The sequence below is a fragment of the Macaca nemestrina genome, chromosome 8 (assembly GCF_043159975.1).
Source record: "Macaca nemestrina isolate mMacNem1 chromosome 8, mMacNem.hap1, whole genome shotgun sequence".
NCBI classification, from domain to species: domain Eukaryota; kingdom Metazoa; phylum Chordata; class Mammalia; order Primates; family Cercopithecidae; genus Macaca; species Macaca nemestrina.
Genome location: NC_092132.1, coordinates 135,700,777 through 135,718,004, shown reverse-complemented (window position 1 = coordinate 135,718,004; position 17,228 = coordinate 135,700,777). Strand labels below are relative to the sequence as shown.

The 17,228-nt window shown below is 39.8% G+C and overlaps 1 protein-coding gene across 9 annotated transcripts in view; it reads right to left on the bottom strand.

The window, feature by feature from the left end:
• The window catches only part of LOC105482130 (pleckstrin and Sec7 domain containing 3), a 710,412-nt gene that overhangs the window by 348,341 nt on the left and 344,843 nt on the right, over window positions 1-17,228 (bottom strand). The window contains exon 1 of one of the 9 annotated variants that reach the window (XM_011742093.3): window positions 10,711-10,811. The exons of 7 other annotated variants lie outside the window; for them this stretch is intronic. Coding sequence is in view for 1 of the 2 variants with exons in the window: in XM_011742092.3 (XP_011740394.2) it covers window positions 10,381-10,411 (31 nt within the window). In the remaining variant the exon portion in view is untranslated. Of the gene's footprint in view, window positions 1-10,380; window positions 10,665-10,710; window positions 10,812-17,228 lie in introns of those variants that run through there. One more of the 9 variants, XM_011742092.3, reaches the window with a different exon arrangement.

Here is a 17,228-nt window from a genome sequence, read left to right as displayed (position 1 = left end):
ATAAGTTTCAGGGTCTAAATATATTTTTTCTTTTCTTTCTTTTCTTTGAGACAGGGTCTCACTCTGTCACCCAGGCTGGAGTGCAGTGGCACGATCACGGCTCACTGTAACCCTGACCTCCTGGGCTCAAGCCATTCTCCCACCTCAGCCTCATGAGTAGCTGGGACTACAGGCACAAGCATGTACCACCATGCCCGGCGAATTTTCTTTTCTTTTTTTTTTTTTTTGGCAGAGATGGGGTTCCACCACATTGCCCAGGCTGCTCTCAAACTCCTGGGCTCAAAGGATACGCCTGCCTCGGTCTCCTAAAGTGCTGGCATTACAGACATGAACCACCGCATCTGGTCTACATATATTTTTGATTCTCTTCTGTATACACGTAGAAGTGAAATTTCTGGATCATATAGTAAATCTATGTCTAATATTTTAAGAAACTGCTGAACAGTTTTCCAAAGCAACTGCACTATTTTACATTCCTACAAGCAATGTCTAAGATTCTATTATTGTCTGTTCATTGTTACAGACATCCGAGAAGTGGTATCTCACTGTGATTCTCATTTGCATTTCCCTAATGACTAATTATGTTGAGCACCTTGTCATGTGTTTTTTGGCCATTCGTGCATCTTTTTTAGAGACATGCCCATTTGATAGCTGAATTATTTGTCTTTTTATTACTGAGTTGTAGGAGTTCTTTATCTATTCTGGATATAAGTTCTTTATTAGATATATACTTTGCAAATGTTCTCTCCCATTCTGTGAGTGGTCATTTTTCACTTAATTGATAGTGTCTTTTGAAGCACCAAAGTTTTTAATTTTGCTGAAATCTACATTATCTGTTTTTCCTTTGGTCTCTTGTGCTTTTTGTATCAGATGTAGCAAATCATGGTCTAAACCAAGGTCACAAAGATTACTTTTACGTTGTCTTCTAAGAGTTTTGCAGTATTTGCTATTATATTTAGCTCTCTCATCCAATTTGAATTAATTTTTGTATACGATGTGAAGTAGAAATCCAACTTCATTATTTTGTATGTGGATATCCAGTTGTCCCAGCGCTATCTGTTGAAAACACTATTCTTTGCCCATTGAAAAGTGTTGGTGCCCATGTCAAAACTCAATCGTATACATATATTAATATATATGCAAAGGTTGACTTCTGGACTCTCCATTCCATTGAGCTAGATGCCTATCTTTTTTTTTGGACAGAATCTCACTCTGCCACCCTGGCTGGAGTATAATGGTGCAATCCCAGCTCACTGCAGTCTCAACCTCCTGAACTCAAGTGATCCTCCCACCTCAGCCTCCGAGTAGCTGGGGCTAGAGGCGTGCACCACCCTACCTGGACAATTTTTCATTCTTTTAAGAGACAGGGTCTCACTACATTGTCCTGGCTGGTCTTGAACTCCTAGGCTCAAGTGATCCCTCCCACCTCAGCCTTCCAGTGTCGGGATTACAGGCATGAAGCACCACACCTGGCTAGATGCCTATCTTTACGCCAGAATAACACTGTCTTCACTACCGTAGCTTTGCAGTAAGTGAAATCTGGAAGTGTGAGTCTCCTCCAACCTTGTTCTTCCTTTTCCAGGTTGTTTAGGTCACTCTGGGCCCCTTGAATTTCCCATGACTTTTAGAATCAACTCGTCAGACAGCTGTGATTTTGACAGGGGCCGCAACGAATCTATACAGTATCGGCTTCTTAACAGTATTACTATTACATCTTTTGTTCCATGACCATGGGCTGTCTTTTCATTTATTTAATCTTCTTTAATTTCTTTCAGCCATGCTTTTTTTATAATTTTAAATGTACAAATTTTCAATGTATTCCCCTAAGATTCTATTTCTTTTGATACTGCTTTTCAAATTTCTTTAGATCATTCATTAGCCGTGCATAGAAATTCAATTTGTTGCTGTATGTGAATCTTACATCCTACAATCTTGCTTAACTTGGAGCATATAATAACATATTTGTAGATTCCTCAGGATTCTACATACCAGATCATGTTGTCTGTGGATAAAAGCTTTACTTCTTCCTTTACAATCCCAATCCATCTTTCCTAATCTAGTCTCTCTCAACTCCCTTTCACATGTTATACCACTGCCTCGAAACTGAAGGAGGGGGCAGCCCATGAATACCCTGAAAAGATTTCTTCTAATCCTAATACACACTGGAAATAAGCTTAAGCATACATCCATTCTGAATAAGTAGATATACACATGCTCCTTTGCCTTTGTTCAACTTCTTTTCTCTACCTGACATACTTTTTCTTTCCATTTCAACATAAATCAGATTATTTTCACATTTCAAGACCTAAGCCAAATCCCCTGCCTTTAATTAAGCCTTCTCTTGCTCACCAACTCTTGAAAAAAGTTCTCTCCTCTGCATACATAAAAGTCAAAAAGACTTTCGCTGTATGGTATATACAGTGTAAATATACAAAACAAATGAGCATAATGTTACTCACACCTTAAAGCTTCCAAAGGCAATAATGTTTAACCCATCATGAAATGTTTTAAGAAAACTGACCACAGTGGCCGCTGAAGCGGTATTTATCAACAGCACTAATACATATTACAGTGAAATCCATTCAACAAAGGGAAGAAAAGTGAAACTTAGTCACTCGGGAGCCCACTTTGCTTTAACAGTTTCAATTTCCCTCTGAAAAAAAAAAACACAACTGAACAGTGGCCCCAAGAGAAGTGACCAAAAGATATCAAGGGGCCTCAGAGAAATCTGATCATTCCTTCACCCTATTTTTAGCAGTTTTCATTGAAATGTCCCTCAGAAAGGGGCGGCAAATGCAACAATTGTGGGCAAGTGCTTGTGATGTCTGATCTAACAACTTGGCAACTGGTCAAAGAAAATGAGGTCAGATAAGAGGGAGAAAGGGCGAGGCAAAGCCCTGCATGACAGACTGCTCGCTTTATTATTAAATATTTGAGTAGTTTCTCCTGGTCTATGTTTACTGTTCTAAGAACTGGAATAGACGAGGGAAGACAAATGTTCTGAGAGGCGAAATGACCTAACCAAGGTCAGTAAAATGATGTTCAGTAAAGTACTGTTTTGGAACTGTAAGTCAGGACTAAATTTCTAGTCTTCTGTCTCTCAGGAGGAAAAGCCTGGGAGCAACTCAGGGACACTGAACTGTGAGAGACCATCATTCGTCATCGCTTTTTTGCTTTTTTGAGATAGGGTGTCACTCTGTTGCTCAGCTGGGGTGCAGTGGCACGATCATAGCTCACTGCAGCCTCAACCTCCATCCGTGCTCAAGTGATCCTCCAGCCTCAACCTCTGGAGCAGCTGGAACCACAGGCATGTGCCACCTCGCCCGGCTAATTTTTATTTTTTTATTTTTTTGAGGAGACAGGGTTTCCCTATGTTGCCCAGACTGGTCTTGAACTCCTGGGCTCAAGTGATCCTCCCACCTTGGCCTCCCAAAGTGCTGGGATTACAGGCATGAACTAATGCATTCAGCCAAGACCATCATTTCTAAGAGCAGTAATGTTAACAAATATAATGAAGAATAAAACCAGAAATGTTTTAGTTGTAGCTTCTGGGTAGAAACAGCCTTAATCATCATGTCCCTAAGAATTCAGCATAACAGCAAGAATTGCCTTTCAAATAAGGCATCCTCTGTCACACCCCACAAGCAGTTTATTTTTGCTGTTTGTATTGGTTATCGCAACTTGACTATCTTTAACAACACACAAAATATGGCAGAGTATCAATCCTGACCTTTTACTTAGAATTTCTGATTTATTCCTTACGTTTAAAAATTGGGACTATATGCTAAGATAATTATTTTTTTAAAAAAAGACCAAATTCTTCTTTTAAGATTTTTTTAAGCTGCTCCCTTTTAAAATAGGGCCATAGATACTTCCTATTAAATGCCCATTGTTTCCAAAATTCATTCACGCATTCAGCAAATATTGATTACCTGCTATGTACTAAACACAGGGGATTCAAAAGTGAGTATTTTCAGAACCTGAGACGTCTGTTTGGCATGTTAGAAAGCTCGCCTTGGTAGAATGTGAAGGAGGTGCAGCAGAGAGGGTACGAGCATAGACTCAGGAACAACCACGCAGGCTTCTGGCAATAGTACAGGTGAGAGACGGTGAGTGCTGGAGCCAGAACGCAGGCAGAATAGACAGGAACAAAGATGCAAGGGGTGCTGCATCTCCCACGACACTCTACCTGGACCAGCATCCGTGCCCATCATCTCCTCATCTCCTCTGCCCCAGTCCCCTCTAGCTTCAACATGGCCTCTGCCAACTGCTGTGAGCATTTACACCAAACGTGTTAACGCTTTCCCTTTCAGTCGACATCTATTACTAATGTAACAATCCACCAAAAACACTTCCCCTCCAGCGAGCCTTCCTGAATTAGTCCTACCCGAATTTGGTCTCCTATGTGTGACAAAGGGACTTAGGGACTTGCTAAATATAAAAAAAGAACTTTAGCACTTACCTAAATATAAACCACACACTAGTAGAATGTGAATTAATAAAGAGTTCATACTTTACTGCGTGTATTTTTCCCCTTAAAGAAATGAAAAAGGTAGTGTAGAGTGTGGAGGAGGGAAGAGAGAAGAAGAGTTTTCACATTCATGTGAAATACATGTACTTTTTGGAGGTATCTATTTATACTCCATTAGAAGCCACACTTTTCTATCGGAGACTCTATCTGCTGCTTTGTGTATCTGGTCAGATTCCTAACAAATCGTGTTTCGTGTTGTTTAGCAAAGATGCTTTTCCTGCAATGACATATAAATCCACTGATTTTTTTAAGACCTTTTTTCTTTTGATTTAATATAATGAGAAAGAAATGAGATACATTTGAATGTTAACAGGATGAATTTTAGGAGTGCTTTGGGTTATATATTAAGTAGTCATCTGTTTCTGGAACACAGGGACAGAGCCGTAATAAAATGGAATGGGATAGAAAGAAATTTCTTCAAATTGTGAGAAAATAAGCCTGCTCCGTAAGATTGACTGCAGAAAAACCATGGCCTTTCTGAGAATTATCCTGTTTGAGAAGCAGTAAATCAAACAGGTTTTCTTCCACTCTGGCTAGCAAACTCCTTAAAAGACAATATAGTTGAAGAAAAACAAAATACAAGAACTATTTGCCCCATCTACTGTAGACTCGGTCACTGTAAGCTGAAATTTGAACCAGATAAAACCGTTTTCATGAGGGATTCTCAGCAATAGGACATACATTTTCCAAGACCCTATGACAGTGACATCTATGCCTAGGTTCTTCAGGAGAGCCACAATTATGGATTCTATGTACATATATTTTCTAGAACCTGGGACCAGTCATGCCATTTTTTAGAAAAAGGTTTTTGTTTTGTCTTGTATTGCTTTGTTGCCACAAAAATATAAACTCTAAAAGGCAACAACTTTATTTGCTTTCTTTACAACTATATCTCCAGAGCCTATAACAATATTACCTAGCAAAATGGATATTTTTGTTGAATCAATCAATTATGAATGTCCCAGAACCCATAGGACACCAATTAATAGAAGCTGAAAGCCAGATGAGGTGGCTCACGCCTGTAATCCCAACTCTTTGGGAGTTTGAGGCAGGAGGTTCGCTTGAGCTCAGGAGTTCAAGACCATCCTGGGCAAACAGGGAGACCTCATCTCTACGAAAAATTTAAAAACTTAGCCAGGCGTGGTGGTGTGTGCCTGTGCTCCCAGTTACTTGGGAGGCTGAGGTTAGAGGATTGCTTTAGCCTGGGAGGTTGAGGCAGGAATGAACTGTGATTGTGCCCCTGCCCTCCAGCCTGGACAACACAGCAAGACCCTGTCTCAACAAACAAACAAACAAAAAACTTTAAGACAGAAGCAAAAAAACAGCCTCCTTAAACACAAGCAAAATACTACATGTTACTGTCACCCAAGTCCTACCCGCTGCTTCTAAGTCCAGGCTTGAAAAGGATTCGGGAAACAGTAGGGTGCTTCCTGATGTGAGAGCCAGCTCTTTCTCTCATTTACTCAGCAGACATTTCTTGTGGACCATGAATGCATCAAGCGGCAGAGAAAAGACCAACAAACAAGAGCAACTTGGCCTCTGTCATCAAGGAGCTTACAATCCAGCACCTCCATCTGTATATACTGTCTGATCACAAACAAAGTTCAGGCAGTGGTAAATTTCAGTGGAGATAATCTCGGCCTATTCTAGAATTCAGCATGATCCTACATGAGCTATCACCATTAAGTATAAATTTCTCAATGGATTTCTAACACTGTGTTGTCCAATTTGGTAGCTATATCCACATAAGCCTATTTCCATTTCCATTTATGTTACTTAAAATTTAATAAAATTGAAAATGTAGTTCCTTAGTGCTCCATACCATATGTAGCTAAAACCTACCATACTCCACTATACAGAGATATAGATATCTATATGTCTATCTATATACAGAGAACATTTCCATCATCACAGAAAGCTCTATTTGAAAGTGCTGTCCTAGGGCCTTTCTACTCAGTGTGGCCTTGAGAAAGCAGCATAGATACCACCAAAGAGGCTTGTTAGAAATTCAGACTCTCAGGCACCACCTCAGACATTCCCAATCACGGTTGGTTTCTAACAAGAATCCCAGAGGATTCGTCTGCATGTTACAGGATAAGAAACACTGCTCCAGAAAACTACAACAATATCTACAAGTCATTCTGACTACATTTAATGCCTACTTTTTTATTTTAAAAGAGATCACAACTGCCTGCCTCCTAACTCAGAGGTCCAACTGTTCAATCAAATAGACGTCAACTAAAGTAAGTTCCAAGAAAACAATCTCATTCCTGCAAAGAGAAACACTTGATCATTCTGGTCTGGGTTTACCCTCGAATTAGCAAGTGCCCCCGGACCCTTTCCAAGAGAGGAAGAGAATTGCCTCTGCTGTAATATGACCCCCTCTTGATTTTATAGCTCATAGTAAATTTCTCTCACAATGAATGGCCAGTGACTCTCTACTTACACAAAAAGATCATGAAATAACTGCAAATGTAAACTTGACCATTAGTCAAAACCTGTATATTATTATTTGTACACAGGCTTAAAAAAATTACATTGGAGCTTAAAGAAATGGGCTCAGGGAAGCGCAAAGACTTCTCAAGTTTTAAAAACCAGAATACTTTCCCAAGGTTTTAATGTTCATATCTTTGGATACATTGGTTGTAAAATAGAAATGTATGGGGAAATTCCGTCTGATAAGGTACTATGGTGAATGCACTAAGGGTCTTATAATCTATTTCCTATGAGCATAGTTCATCGGATTTTCAATCCTTTATAAATTATGGCTAACCCAGCCACTAATAATCTGTTTTTCCTCCTTTCTACATATGATATTCATAAATGCAATAACACCTTTGGTGTTCTCTGTTCCCTAATGAATATCAGTTAGTAAACACCTTAAAACTTATGTTAATATTATGTTAATATAAGAAAACTATAAATCAGCAAGCTATTTTAACACTTGAAAATTTATAGAAGCAAGCTTAAAAACACACTCCCCTGACTTGTCAGAAAGGAATTCAGTTCCCAAGACGAGGGCAGGAAAGAGTGACCACTCTGATCCCTTAATGTGAAATTTCATAAATCTGTAAGATTGGAAGATAAACGCTTAATTTACAAAACAAATATAAAGAGCAACCCTTGCAGAGTTAAAAAAAAAAAAAAAAAATCTCAAATGCATTTCATCTATAAGTAACTATAATCCTTAACTGTAATAATGATCAATGTTTTTTTGGTTTTTTTTTTTTTTTTTTTAGACGGAGTCTCGCTCTGTCGCCCAGGCTGGAGTGCAGTGGCCGGATCTCAGCTCACTGCAAGCTCCGCCTCCCGGGTTCCCGCCATTCTCCTGCCTCAGCCTCCCGAGTAGCTGGGAGTTTACAGGCGCTGTCACCTCGCCCGGCTAATTTTTTGTGTTTTTAGTAGAGACGGGGTTTCGCCGTGTTAGCCAGGATGGTCTCGATCTCCTGACCTTGTGATCCGCCCGTCTCGGCCTCCCAAAGTGCTGGGATTACAGGCTTGAGCCACCGCGCCCGGCCATGATCAATGTTTTTACGTTTAATAATCAATAAACTTCACCAGCAACACAGTGATACATGACTCAAATTTGCAATGCAATAGTAAAATGTGTATTAACATAAAACAAGAGGATAATCTAACCCATTTTGCCCAGCAATAGAAAATAAATTTGGTATGATAAAAACAGCTGAAAAATGAATATGAGTAATGAGAATTACTAAATGAGTAATCTAAGTACATTATGTTTTGAGACACACTCTTCGCCCTAAGAAAAGTCACGTTTTGAAGAAAGCTACGGTATGTAATCCAGGATGCTGGCTATTGTCTGGATGCTGATAATGCTAAAGGCACAGATATTTGAGTTGTTTATATGTTGGAAAAAAAAAAACAAACAGGAAAAGGCCTGCCAACCACTACACAAGCTTCTAACATGTGCACACAAACAGAAACTATCCCATTAACTGGACACTCTTTCCCCAGTGATTAATAGTTACAGCTGTGCTTACGGCAAACTAAATTTCACATACTAATGATTCAGAACCCAATTTTTCTTAATCAGCTCTAATCCCTAGAGAAATGATACTGGTTTACCATTCAGTCAATTTCAGAGGCAGCTCTGTGAGCTAAGGAGTGGCACCCCATACAGCATACCAAAGGGAAGCTTGAGCGAGACAGGGAACAGCCCATTAATTTTAAACTCAAGTCTCTGCAACTGTGCAGGGCACTGTAACTTGTTACGGAGAAGCAGCACTAAGCTGTGAGAGCTGAATTTGAGCTCATCTTTAAAATCGATGTTTTTCAAAGCTGGTTTCCTTTTTTTAACCAGTGGAGTTCTCCACTCTTTCTGCCTCTCTTTGTCATAACTTCTGGTTTTTACATCCACATCTTGTGCTTCTCCTTTCAGCCTTTTACCTTCTGATCAGAGATGCCCCTCCGATTTCATCCATTCTGTCCATTTTCTACTCTCTGTTGGGGAATCCATGTTTTTAAAAATCCAATTGTAAAACTTCTCTCTCTTTACTGACTCTTTAAATTTTATTTTTAAAAGCCAAAAAAAAAAAGTTTAAACTAAACTTTTAAATAACCCTGCAGTCTGGCTCACAGCAAGCTTTCTTCTGCTAAAATTAACACAGATATGGTAAGATTAATATAAACTGTTTCTTACATATGTAGGAAATATTGTGACATTTAAGAATTTGATGTTTCAAAAAATGATACAATTCTTTTTAAAAATAATTATGAATGCCAAGCAGCTGCAGTTCTTAGCAGTGATGATCGACTGCAGCTGTGGACTTCTTTCAACTGCTGTCTATGAAGACAGATGTTAGGTGCAGTGGTAAACATGCCACCTCACTCAGCCTCCAGTGTGTAGCCGACTCAGGACTCAGCTGATCCACATTTGCAGCCAGCAGTTTTCATGCTCAATAGGAGACCCACAGTTTCACTAAGGATTCAGGCTACAATCTGACATAAACAATTATCCCAAGTATATCTAGAAATGCAAATTTTACAGAGAGTTGAAAGTCAGTTTCCATGGTGAGAGAGAAATAAATCTTGAATTACTATAAAAGCCACACTTTTAACAAACAGGAAAAACACATCCCTGTGTGTAAACTGAGATACCTGTCACCAACTTCCAGTAAAGATTCTATCTCAGTCTCAACTACCGTGTTTCCAGCACATTTTTGGTGCTACCTTTGAGCTAACCTTATTCCCTTCAAGGCTATTCAGATACTAAGCTGTACTTCAGGCACACAGATGGAAAGCAGTTTGAGCTCTTTAAGAGAAACTCCTCCCCTATTCCCATCCAGCACTACATTATGTCTTTCTAAAACCGGAGGGGTAGCTGTTTTCTCTCTTTCTGTCTATATAATATATCACAAACAGGGAGCAGAAATAGGGTGACAGAATTGTGTGTTCCCAGGAAAGCTGGTGGGAAAAAAAAAATGAAAGGAAGTAAGATTACAGGTAAGAATAATATTCTGCTTTCTATCTAAAAATAAAAATTTTGAAAAATTCAATGTCACATGCTGAAATCAACATTCCAGGTAAAGCCAGGTGAGGTGCTGGGCATAGGCATTCAGAGGGCAGGTGGCATCTCTCTGATGACTGGGAATTAAAGAATGGTTGGCGTGGGCATCCCTGAATAAATCCAAAATGCTCTCCTCTATGTCTGGATTCAGCAGAACCCGGTCTAGCCCCAGGGGTCTCCTACTGGGACGCTCGAAAGACAAGACTAGTAAGCAAAAGCACTCAATAATACAGACGGATACTTTCACAGCAGCATTGAAAAGAAAGAGAGATATAAAAATATATTTGCCTGCATAGACCTACAAATAGAGGTTACTCACAGAGATTACTGTAGCTCCAGCAGTTACCCATTGATCATAGAAAATGCCCAGTTCATCAGTTTAACGCTTGAGAAAAGTTAGCTTAAAAAGAAGCAAGCTAATTCAAAATATGCTGTTCTAGTCAACTGGAAGCAAATTAGTTTCAGATTTCCTGGCAGCCCCTTTTGCCCTGCACTGCACACGGTGATGTAAATGGAAGCACTTTGAGCACTTGGAACCCGAGCCGAGAGGAGCTGCTGCCTCAGTCCCTCTCACAAAGGCGGAAGCAGCCTGTTCTCCCGTTTGCTCTCCCTCTGTCTGCCTCTGCCGCTCTCTACCTTGGTAGCTTACCGAAAACAGCCACCGTAGGGCGTTTTTATATTTGTGAAAACTACTTCCAAGGAGATAATTGAGATGCCGGGAGTTAGCTTTAATGTAACCATGTCCCCCAGTGCAGCAGCAGGAAGCCCAGCAAAGGCTTGGAGAGGATTGTACCATCCCGGGTGACATCAGAGGTGGGACTGTCATCTTAGTATTATGCAGCATTTTCTCTGATGCAGGAATGACACATGGGAAAGAGACGGGTAGGTTCTCTTTAAAAGGGTATTAATTCTTGTATTATTTTAACAGACAAGGGAAATGCAAATACATTGTTTAAAAGCTGCGGCAGAATGACACAAATCCTGCTTTGCCAGTCCTTATCTCACTGCTAAGTGATGCTGCCATTTAAAGTCATTTTAGTGACGATTGTATCTTGTTCCTGTGATTAAATTAATATTTAATGGGTGATTGCCGTTACTTGGAAATGTGACATGAAAAGATTCAAAACCAGTAACATCCATTTTTAAACATGAAGCCATAAACTTTTATATCACTTATAGTACCTTGAATGTATACAATGCCTTTCAACACAATCTCAGTAAAAGCACCAAATGTAAAAACTAATAGTTTTATACAGGAGAAAAGTGAAGTGAGGTGGAAAATAGCACAAGATGAGTAAGATACTATAATATTATCGATCCTTAATAGTGATAATGGCTATTAATACAAATATTACAAATAACATGAACATTCCAATCTTCTGCAACCCTAATATTTCCAACCAGTATGAGACGCATGGGCTGACAATATAAACCACTTCACAGTTGCTTTCATTCATTCCATTTACATTTACCGAGTGCCAAACAGGGTGCTGGGAAACGTGTTAGGTTTAACTTGGAGAATGTTTCTGACAAGTAATCACATAATCAGGATAGAAAGTAATTACTTATGTGTCAGACACTACACTAAGCAGTTTTATTGTATTAATTCATCTATTTCTACTGGCAGCCCTGTGGGATGGCTACTATGATTAACCCATTTTATAGATGAGACTACTAAAACTCAAGAGAGGTATGTGACTTGTCCAAGATCACATGGCTAATGCTGGCACAAGCAGGATTCAAACACAGGCAATGTGCCTCTAAAGTCCGCCCTCCCTACCCCTAAGCTAAAGTGCCTCTGGGGGGATTCCTTGCCAAGTAAAAGAAGTCTAAAGAAAGAATCTAATGTTCAGGATTCAGAACCATAGCAAGCCAAAAATAGCCACCTCTCAAGAAGGCTGGCCCAAATATAAGAGGATATAGATGAGAGTGTGCACCTAGAGAAAGCACACCAGCGTAGTGGAAATAAACCCAGAAGCAAAAGCTCAGTGCCGACTACCGGTGTGACCTTGGGCCAATGCCTTAAAACTTTCCAGCTTTAGCTTGCTTATCTCTGAGCTAGAGGTGTTTAAATTACAGATCAGTATAACCACGTGGTCAAAGCACACAATCTCAGCTATTAATCTGGATTCCGGCACTTTCCAATTATGTTACCTTGAGCAAGTTATGTAACCTCTGTGAGCCTCAATTTCCATCTGAAAAAAAACGGGAATAATAATGGAGCTTTCTGAGGACTAAACGGACTATACATACAAATGTATAAAGCACTCAGAGTAGCAGCCAGTATAGAATAAAAGCTCAAGGTTTTATTACTGTTACTATAATCACCATGACTTTCACTATGATTACATTTCTTATAAAACTACCCACTTCTGGCCGGGCGCCGTGGCTCACACCTGTAATCCCAGACTTTGGGAGGCCGAGGTGGGCGGATTACGAGGTCAGGAGATCAAGACCATCCTGGCAAACATGGTGAAACCCTGTCTCTACTAAAAATACAAAAAAAAAATTAGCCGGGCGTGGTGGCGGGTGCCTGTAGTCCCAGCTTCTTGGGAGGCTGAGGCAGGAGAATGGCGGGAACCCGGGAGGCGGAGCTTGCAGTGAGTCGAGATAGTGCCACTGCACTCCAGCCTGGGTGACAGGGCGAGACTCCGTCTCAAAAAAAAAAAAAAAAAACAAACGAAAAAAACCTACCCGCTTCTCTTTTCAAAATGCTCTCAAAGAAGAGCTATTTTTTGAGTTGATTTGAACAGCAGAAAGGACAACCTTTGTTGGCTTCATACAAACACTAACCAATGAGTGAATCACCAATTCCCTATGAGATGTAAGGTGAATTGTTGGGCAAGCCTTCTAAGACTGCTCCTTCTAAGGGGAGGAAAGACGGTTAAGCACCCTTTTGCTCTCCCTCTTCCTTATGCCTGGAATTCAGAAGACAGAGCTAGAAGTGAAGCAGCCCTGCAAAACTGTGAGCATCCCATAAGCTAGCGGGGCCAAGCAGAAAGCACCTCATATGCACCACAGACCTCCTACCCCTGCCCCCATCTTCACATGGGAGAAAAATTTACATGAGTCAAGTTACTGAATTCAAGTTTTCCAAATGTCTAGCGTATCGCGTTGGTTTTAGTTAATACTTTCTTTAACCCCCTAAAACACCATTTCAAAATGTAAAGCTCAGAAATAAATTACTTACATGTTCTCTAGTCTTTTACAGCACCATTTCTTAAAAACATGCACAGAAACAGCACCTGCTTAGCAGTGCCATCTTGAACTCCTCAATTGTTTTGTTTTGTTTGTATTGATTATACTCTCTTATTCTCTGTGTTCTTGATACTCTGGCATTTGGGGCCTTGACTGTGGAGAGACTGTTCCTCCCAGGGCTGGCAAATTCCTAGAGATAGAAAAGACCCCTGTGCGAGCGTGCCTGTGATATACAAACCAACCAATCCAGAGCCACAGCAAGGTAATATTCCCCCTGTCCTAAATCACCCAGGCCCAGGTCCTGGACAACCGGGGACCATCCCTATAGCCCAAAGCCTGCCAAAATTACTCAAACTAGCCAATCTTAAACTTACCCAGCTTGGCTACCCTGTCTTGCCCATTCCCTTCTGCAAAAAAACCAATACAGGCTCTGGGCCATGCTCCCCCATCTTCCATCTCTGGCTCCCATTCCAACCTGGTGCTTCCCTGTGTGGCCCCGCACAATGTACTGTTTCCTGCATGGCCCTATGCAATGTACCGGGCCTCCTGTGTCTAGGGATCTGTGAGTATGACCTCTTTCCTAACAGTCATTTCCATGTCTGGATGTCTCACCATAACTGACTTTTTTAAAACCCCATGTACAAATTTTAGAACAAAATTTTAAGAGGAACAAATGATTACTCACTAATTATCAGGAACAAAATTTCAAATGTACAATGTATTTCCAGACTCTAAAGTTACTAGCACTTTGGCTGTTTAGTTTGGAAATGACAAACTATAGGAAACAAATTTTTATTTGATATAATGTGTTATTTCTCAAAAATTTCAAGTGAAGTAGTACAAGCAGGCAAGCAAGCTAACTATTATCATCCAACCTGATATAAGACTTTCAGAAATACAACTTTTTCACAAATCTAGACTGACTGCATGATACCGAGTTTTATTATCAACATCCTCTGTTGATAATAAACAGAGGATTATTTTAACAGTAAAACAACATCCTCTGTTTTACTGTTACCTTTTTAAACCACGGGATCCATGTAGGAGACACTAAGATTACTGGAGGAACTGGTAACAATAATTCCTAAAGTGAAATAACTTATCCTTCACTGAGCAAGTTCCAGTAAACAAGAAATCAGTTTTCCTAGCTCAAATTTATTTACTTTTTCAGTCTGGTTCTTAGATCTTAAAAAAAATTCAATGCCAATGTAAGGCTTATAAAAATTGAGTGTTTGTATTTTAGTCTGTTGTCTCCATTACAAGGTACATTTAAATGTTTCAGCTTAATCTAGAGAGACAATCAAATTCCAAGAAGATATTATGTGAAATAAATCCAAGTGAGCAGAGAGGAGAGAGGTGAAAAACCAAAACCTGTCAATAATGATAGTCATGCCAGAGCTCTGTACCCTAATATGCTGTTTTGAAAAGAAAAGAAAACCTCAAAAGTGAAATTTAACTTATAAAGGGTATACATACAACCCTCCTGGTAAGCTCATTGGGAAACACACACAATAAAACGTTTGCATGCTGGAAACATTACATGTAATAAAGAGGTCATTACAAGTCACCTGCAAAGCTCTACAACTGTCCTAGAGCTACTTGACAGAAGAACAAAGTTAGCTAAGCTCATTGTCTTGAGTTACTGAGTGTGATCCCTCTCAGAACAGAAGAGATGTGTGTTCCCTGCACTGCAAACTGCACTGGGAGTAAGGGTGGGAGGGGGGAACAAAGAGAAAAAGGGTCGACTATCAGAAAGTCACAATGAACATTTTGAGATTCCTGTCTTCCAGGGGCCAAGCAAGATGCTCTTCACCTCTCAAGCGTCCCCTGTCACCTTCTAAGAAACTCTCGATTACCAGTTTCTGTGCCCTAACCCAGCCTGTGATAGAAAGGAAAGATCAAAGAAGAGCAGGAAGCAGATCTCATAGCAGGACTCTGTCAGTCCCTGTTAACCCAGAGCTTACTATAGACAATGCTTGCTACATTGTAGACACCCAACTAATTGTTTCATTTAATCCTTAAAAACCTCCCTACCAGGTAAGTATCGGGTATACCCAAATATAAGGCAATTCTAAATAACTATTAGGTAGTCCATAAATTCCAATGGGGCAAAAAGTTATTGGCCATATTGAATATTTAAATTTTTAGGATGGATGAAATAATCACATGGCTCCTTATAATATTTTATTACATTAATGTGCTTATATAAAAATCACATAATACATTAAAACGATAAATAAATGCCTGTTTTCGTTCACTTCCACTTCAGGAAATGATTTTGTTCAAGCTTTTCACGTGCAATTTGTCGTAAGGATCTTTGCTACCAGTAGAGTCTCCTTATCTTGCATCTTCAGTTCTGTCTAAGTTATTTCAGATACAGCAATTTTTTTAATGTGTGATGGAAACTCTATCCTAACCTACAGTATCCATTCACTAGCAGTGATCTGAACATCACTTACCACATGTATGACCTAGAAAAGTCATCTTCAAGAAGCTAGTTTATCCAACATCCGACACCTGCACCTCTCAGACCATTTCCCCATAAATAACTACTAAACATGTGTTCAATTTGTTTTCTCCCTCTTTTTACCCTGTTCTAGTGATCTCCATAAGCATTCCAAACTGATATTATCTGTAGTTATTTCAAGCTCATATGTTTTCTCCAAAGAATTCTTTGTTAATCAAAATAATCAAAAGAGGATCCCTAATACAGAACACTTTAAGAACTTAATGTAAGACCACTCCCTCTTTTCTGGTATCTTTTTGAGAAAAACTTCTTCTCCCTAACTTTGGGATATATTGAGTATTCATTCCTTTTTACAAACAAAGAATATAGAGAAAGTTTAGCAACCTTGAGAATATAGAGAAAGTTAACCCAACACATAGGGAAAAGAATAAGAAGCATCCCTCAGACCAAAGTTTAGGAAAGGGGCATTTAGTTGGCAGCCCACATGTGAATGTACAGAAGAGAAGAAGAGAATAAACAAAGCCACTCTTTTACATTATGTTGCACTATCTTTTTTTCTCGCACAATTGGAGGATTTTAACCTTTCTTTCCCTATTGATTACTTGCAGTCACTTATTGACAATCATATACACATACAACTTTATTTTCTATTAATATAAACCAAATAAACATTTTTAATGAACACACAATGTATCCTTAGTTATACAATGTAGTCATTGTTGAGTAGTCTGGATATTTCTAGTTATTTCCAATATTATCCTAAGTAAATTCTTTTTTTTTTTTTTTTTGAGACAGGGCCTCACTCTGTCGCCCAGCCTGGAGTGCTGTGGCGTGATCTCGGCTCACTGCAATCTCTACCTCTCAGGTTCAAGCGATTCTCGCACCTCAGCCTCCCAAGTAGCTGGGATTACAGGCATGTACCACCATATCTGGCTAGTTTTTGTATTTTTAGTAGAGATGAGTTTTCACCATGTTGGCCAGGCTGGTTTCAAACTCCCGGCCTCAAATAATCTGTCCACTTCAGCCTCCCACAGTGCTGGGATTACAGGTGTGAGCCACCGTGCCCAGCCCCTAAGTAAATTCTTACACTGACAACTGGATAATACAGTTCAGAATGTAATCAAAATATGAGTCCCACTGATGCAAATGAAATAAATGTCCAAGAAGTCAGTGATATGTATCTGTTTTGAGGACTGTTGTATCCTCATGTCACTGAGAACCCCAGAAAGTACAAACACCAAATTGCAAGGTCAAGATGACATAAAACACTGTCGCACTTACTGGGCAAGAAGAACTTTGATGGTGAGCTGAGAAACTGCTTTCGCCATGTACTGAGCCTGGGATGGAATCAGAACCCAAGGGTACGGGGACAGCATGGGAGCAGGAAGCAAACAGAGCTCGGGCTTAAGGGGCTGACCTGAGGGAGTTTACACAATATACCTCCAAAGAAAAAGCAAGAGCAAGTTCTGGGGGTAACTGAATCCCCCTAAAAGTAGAAAAGT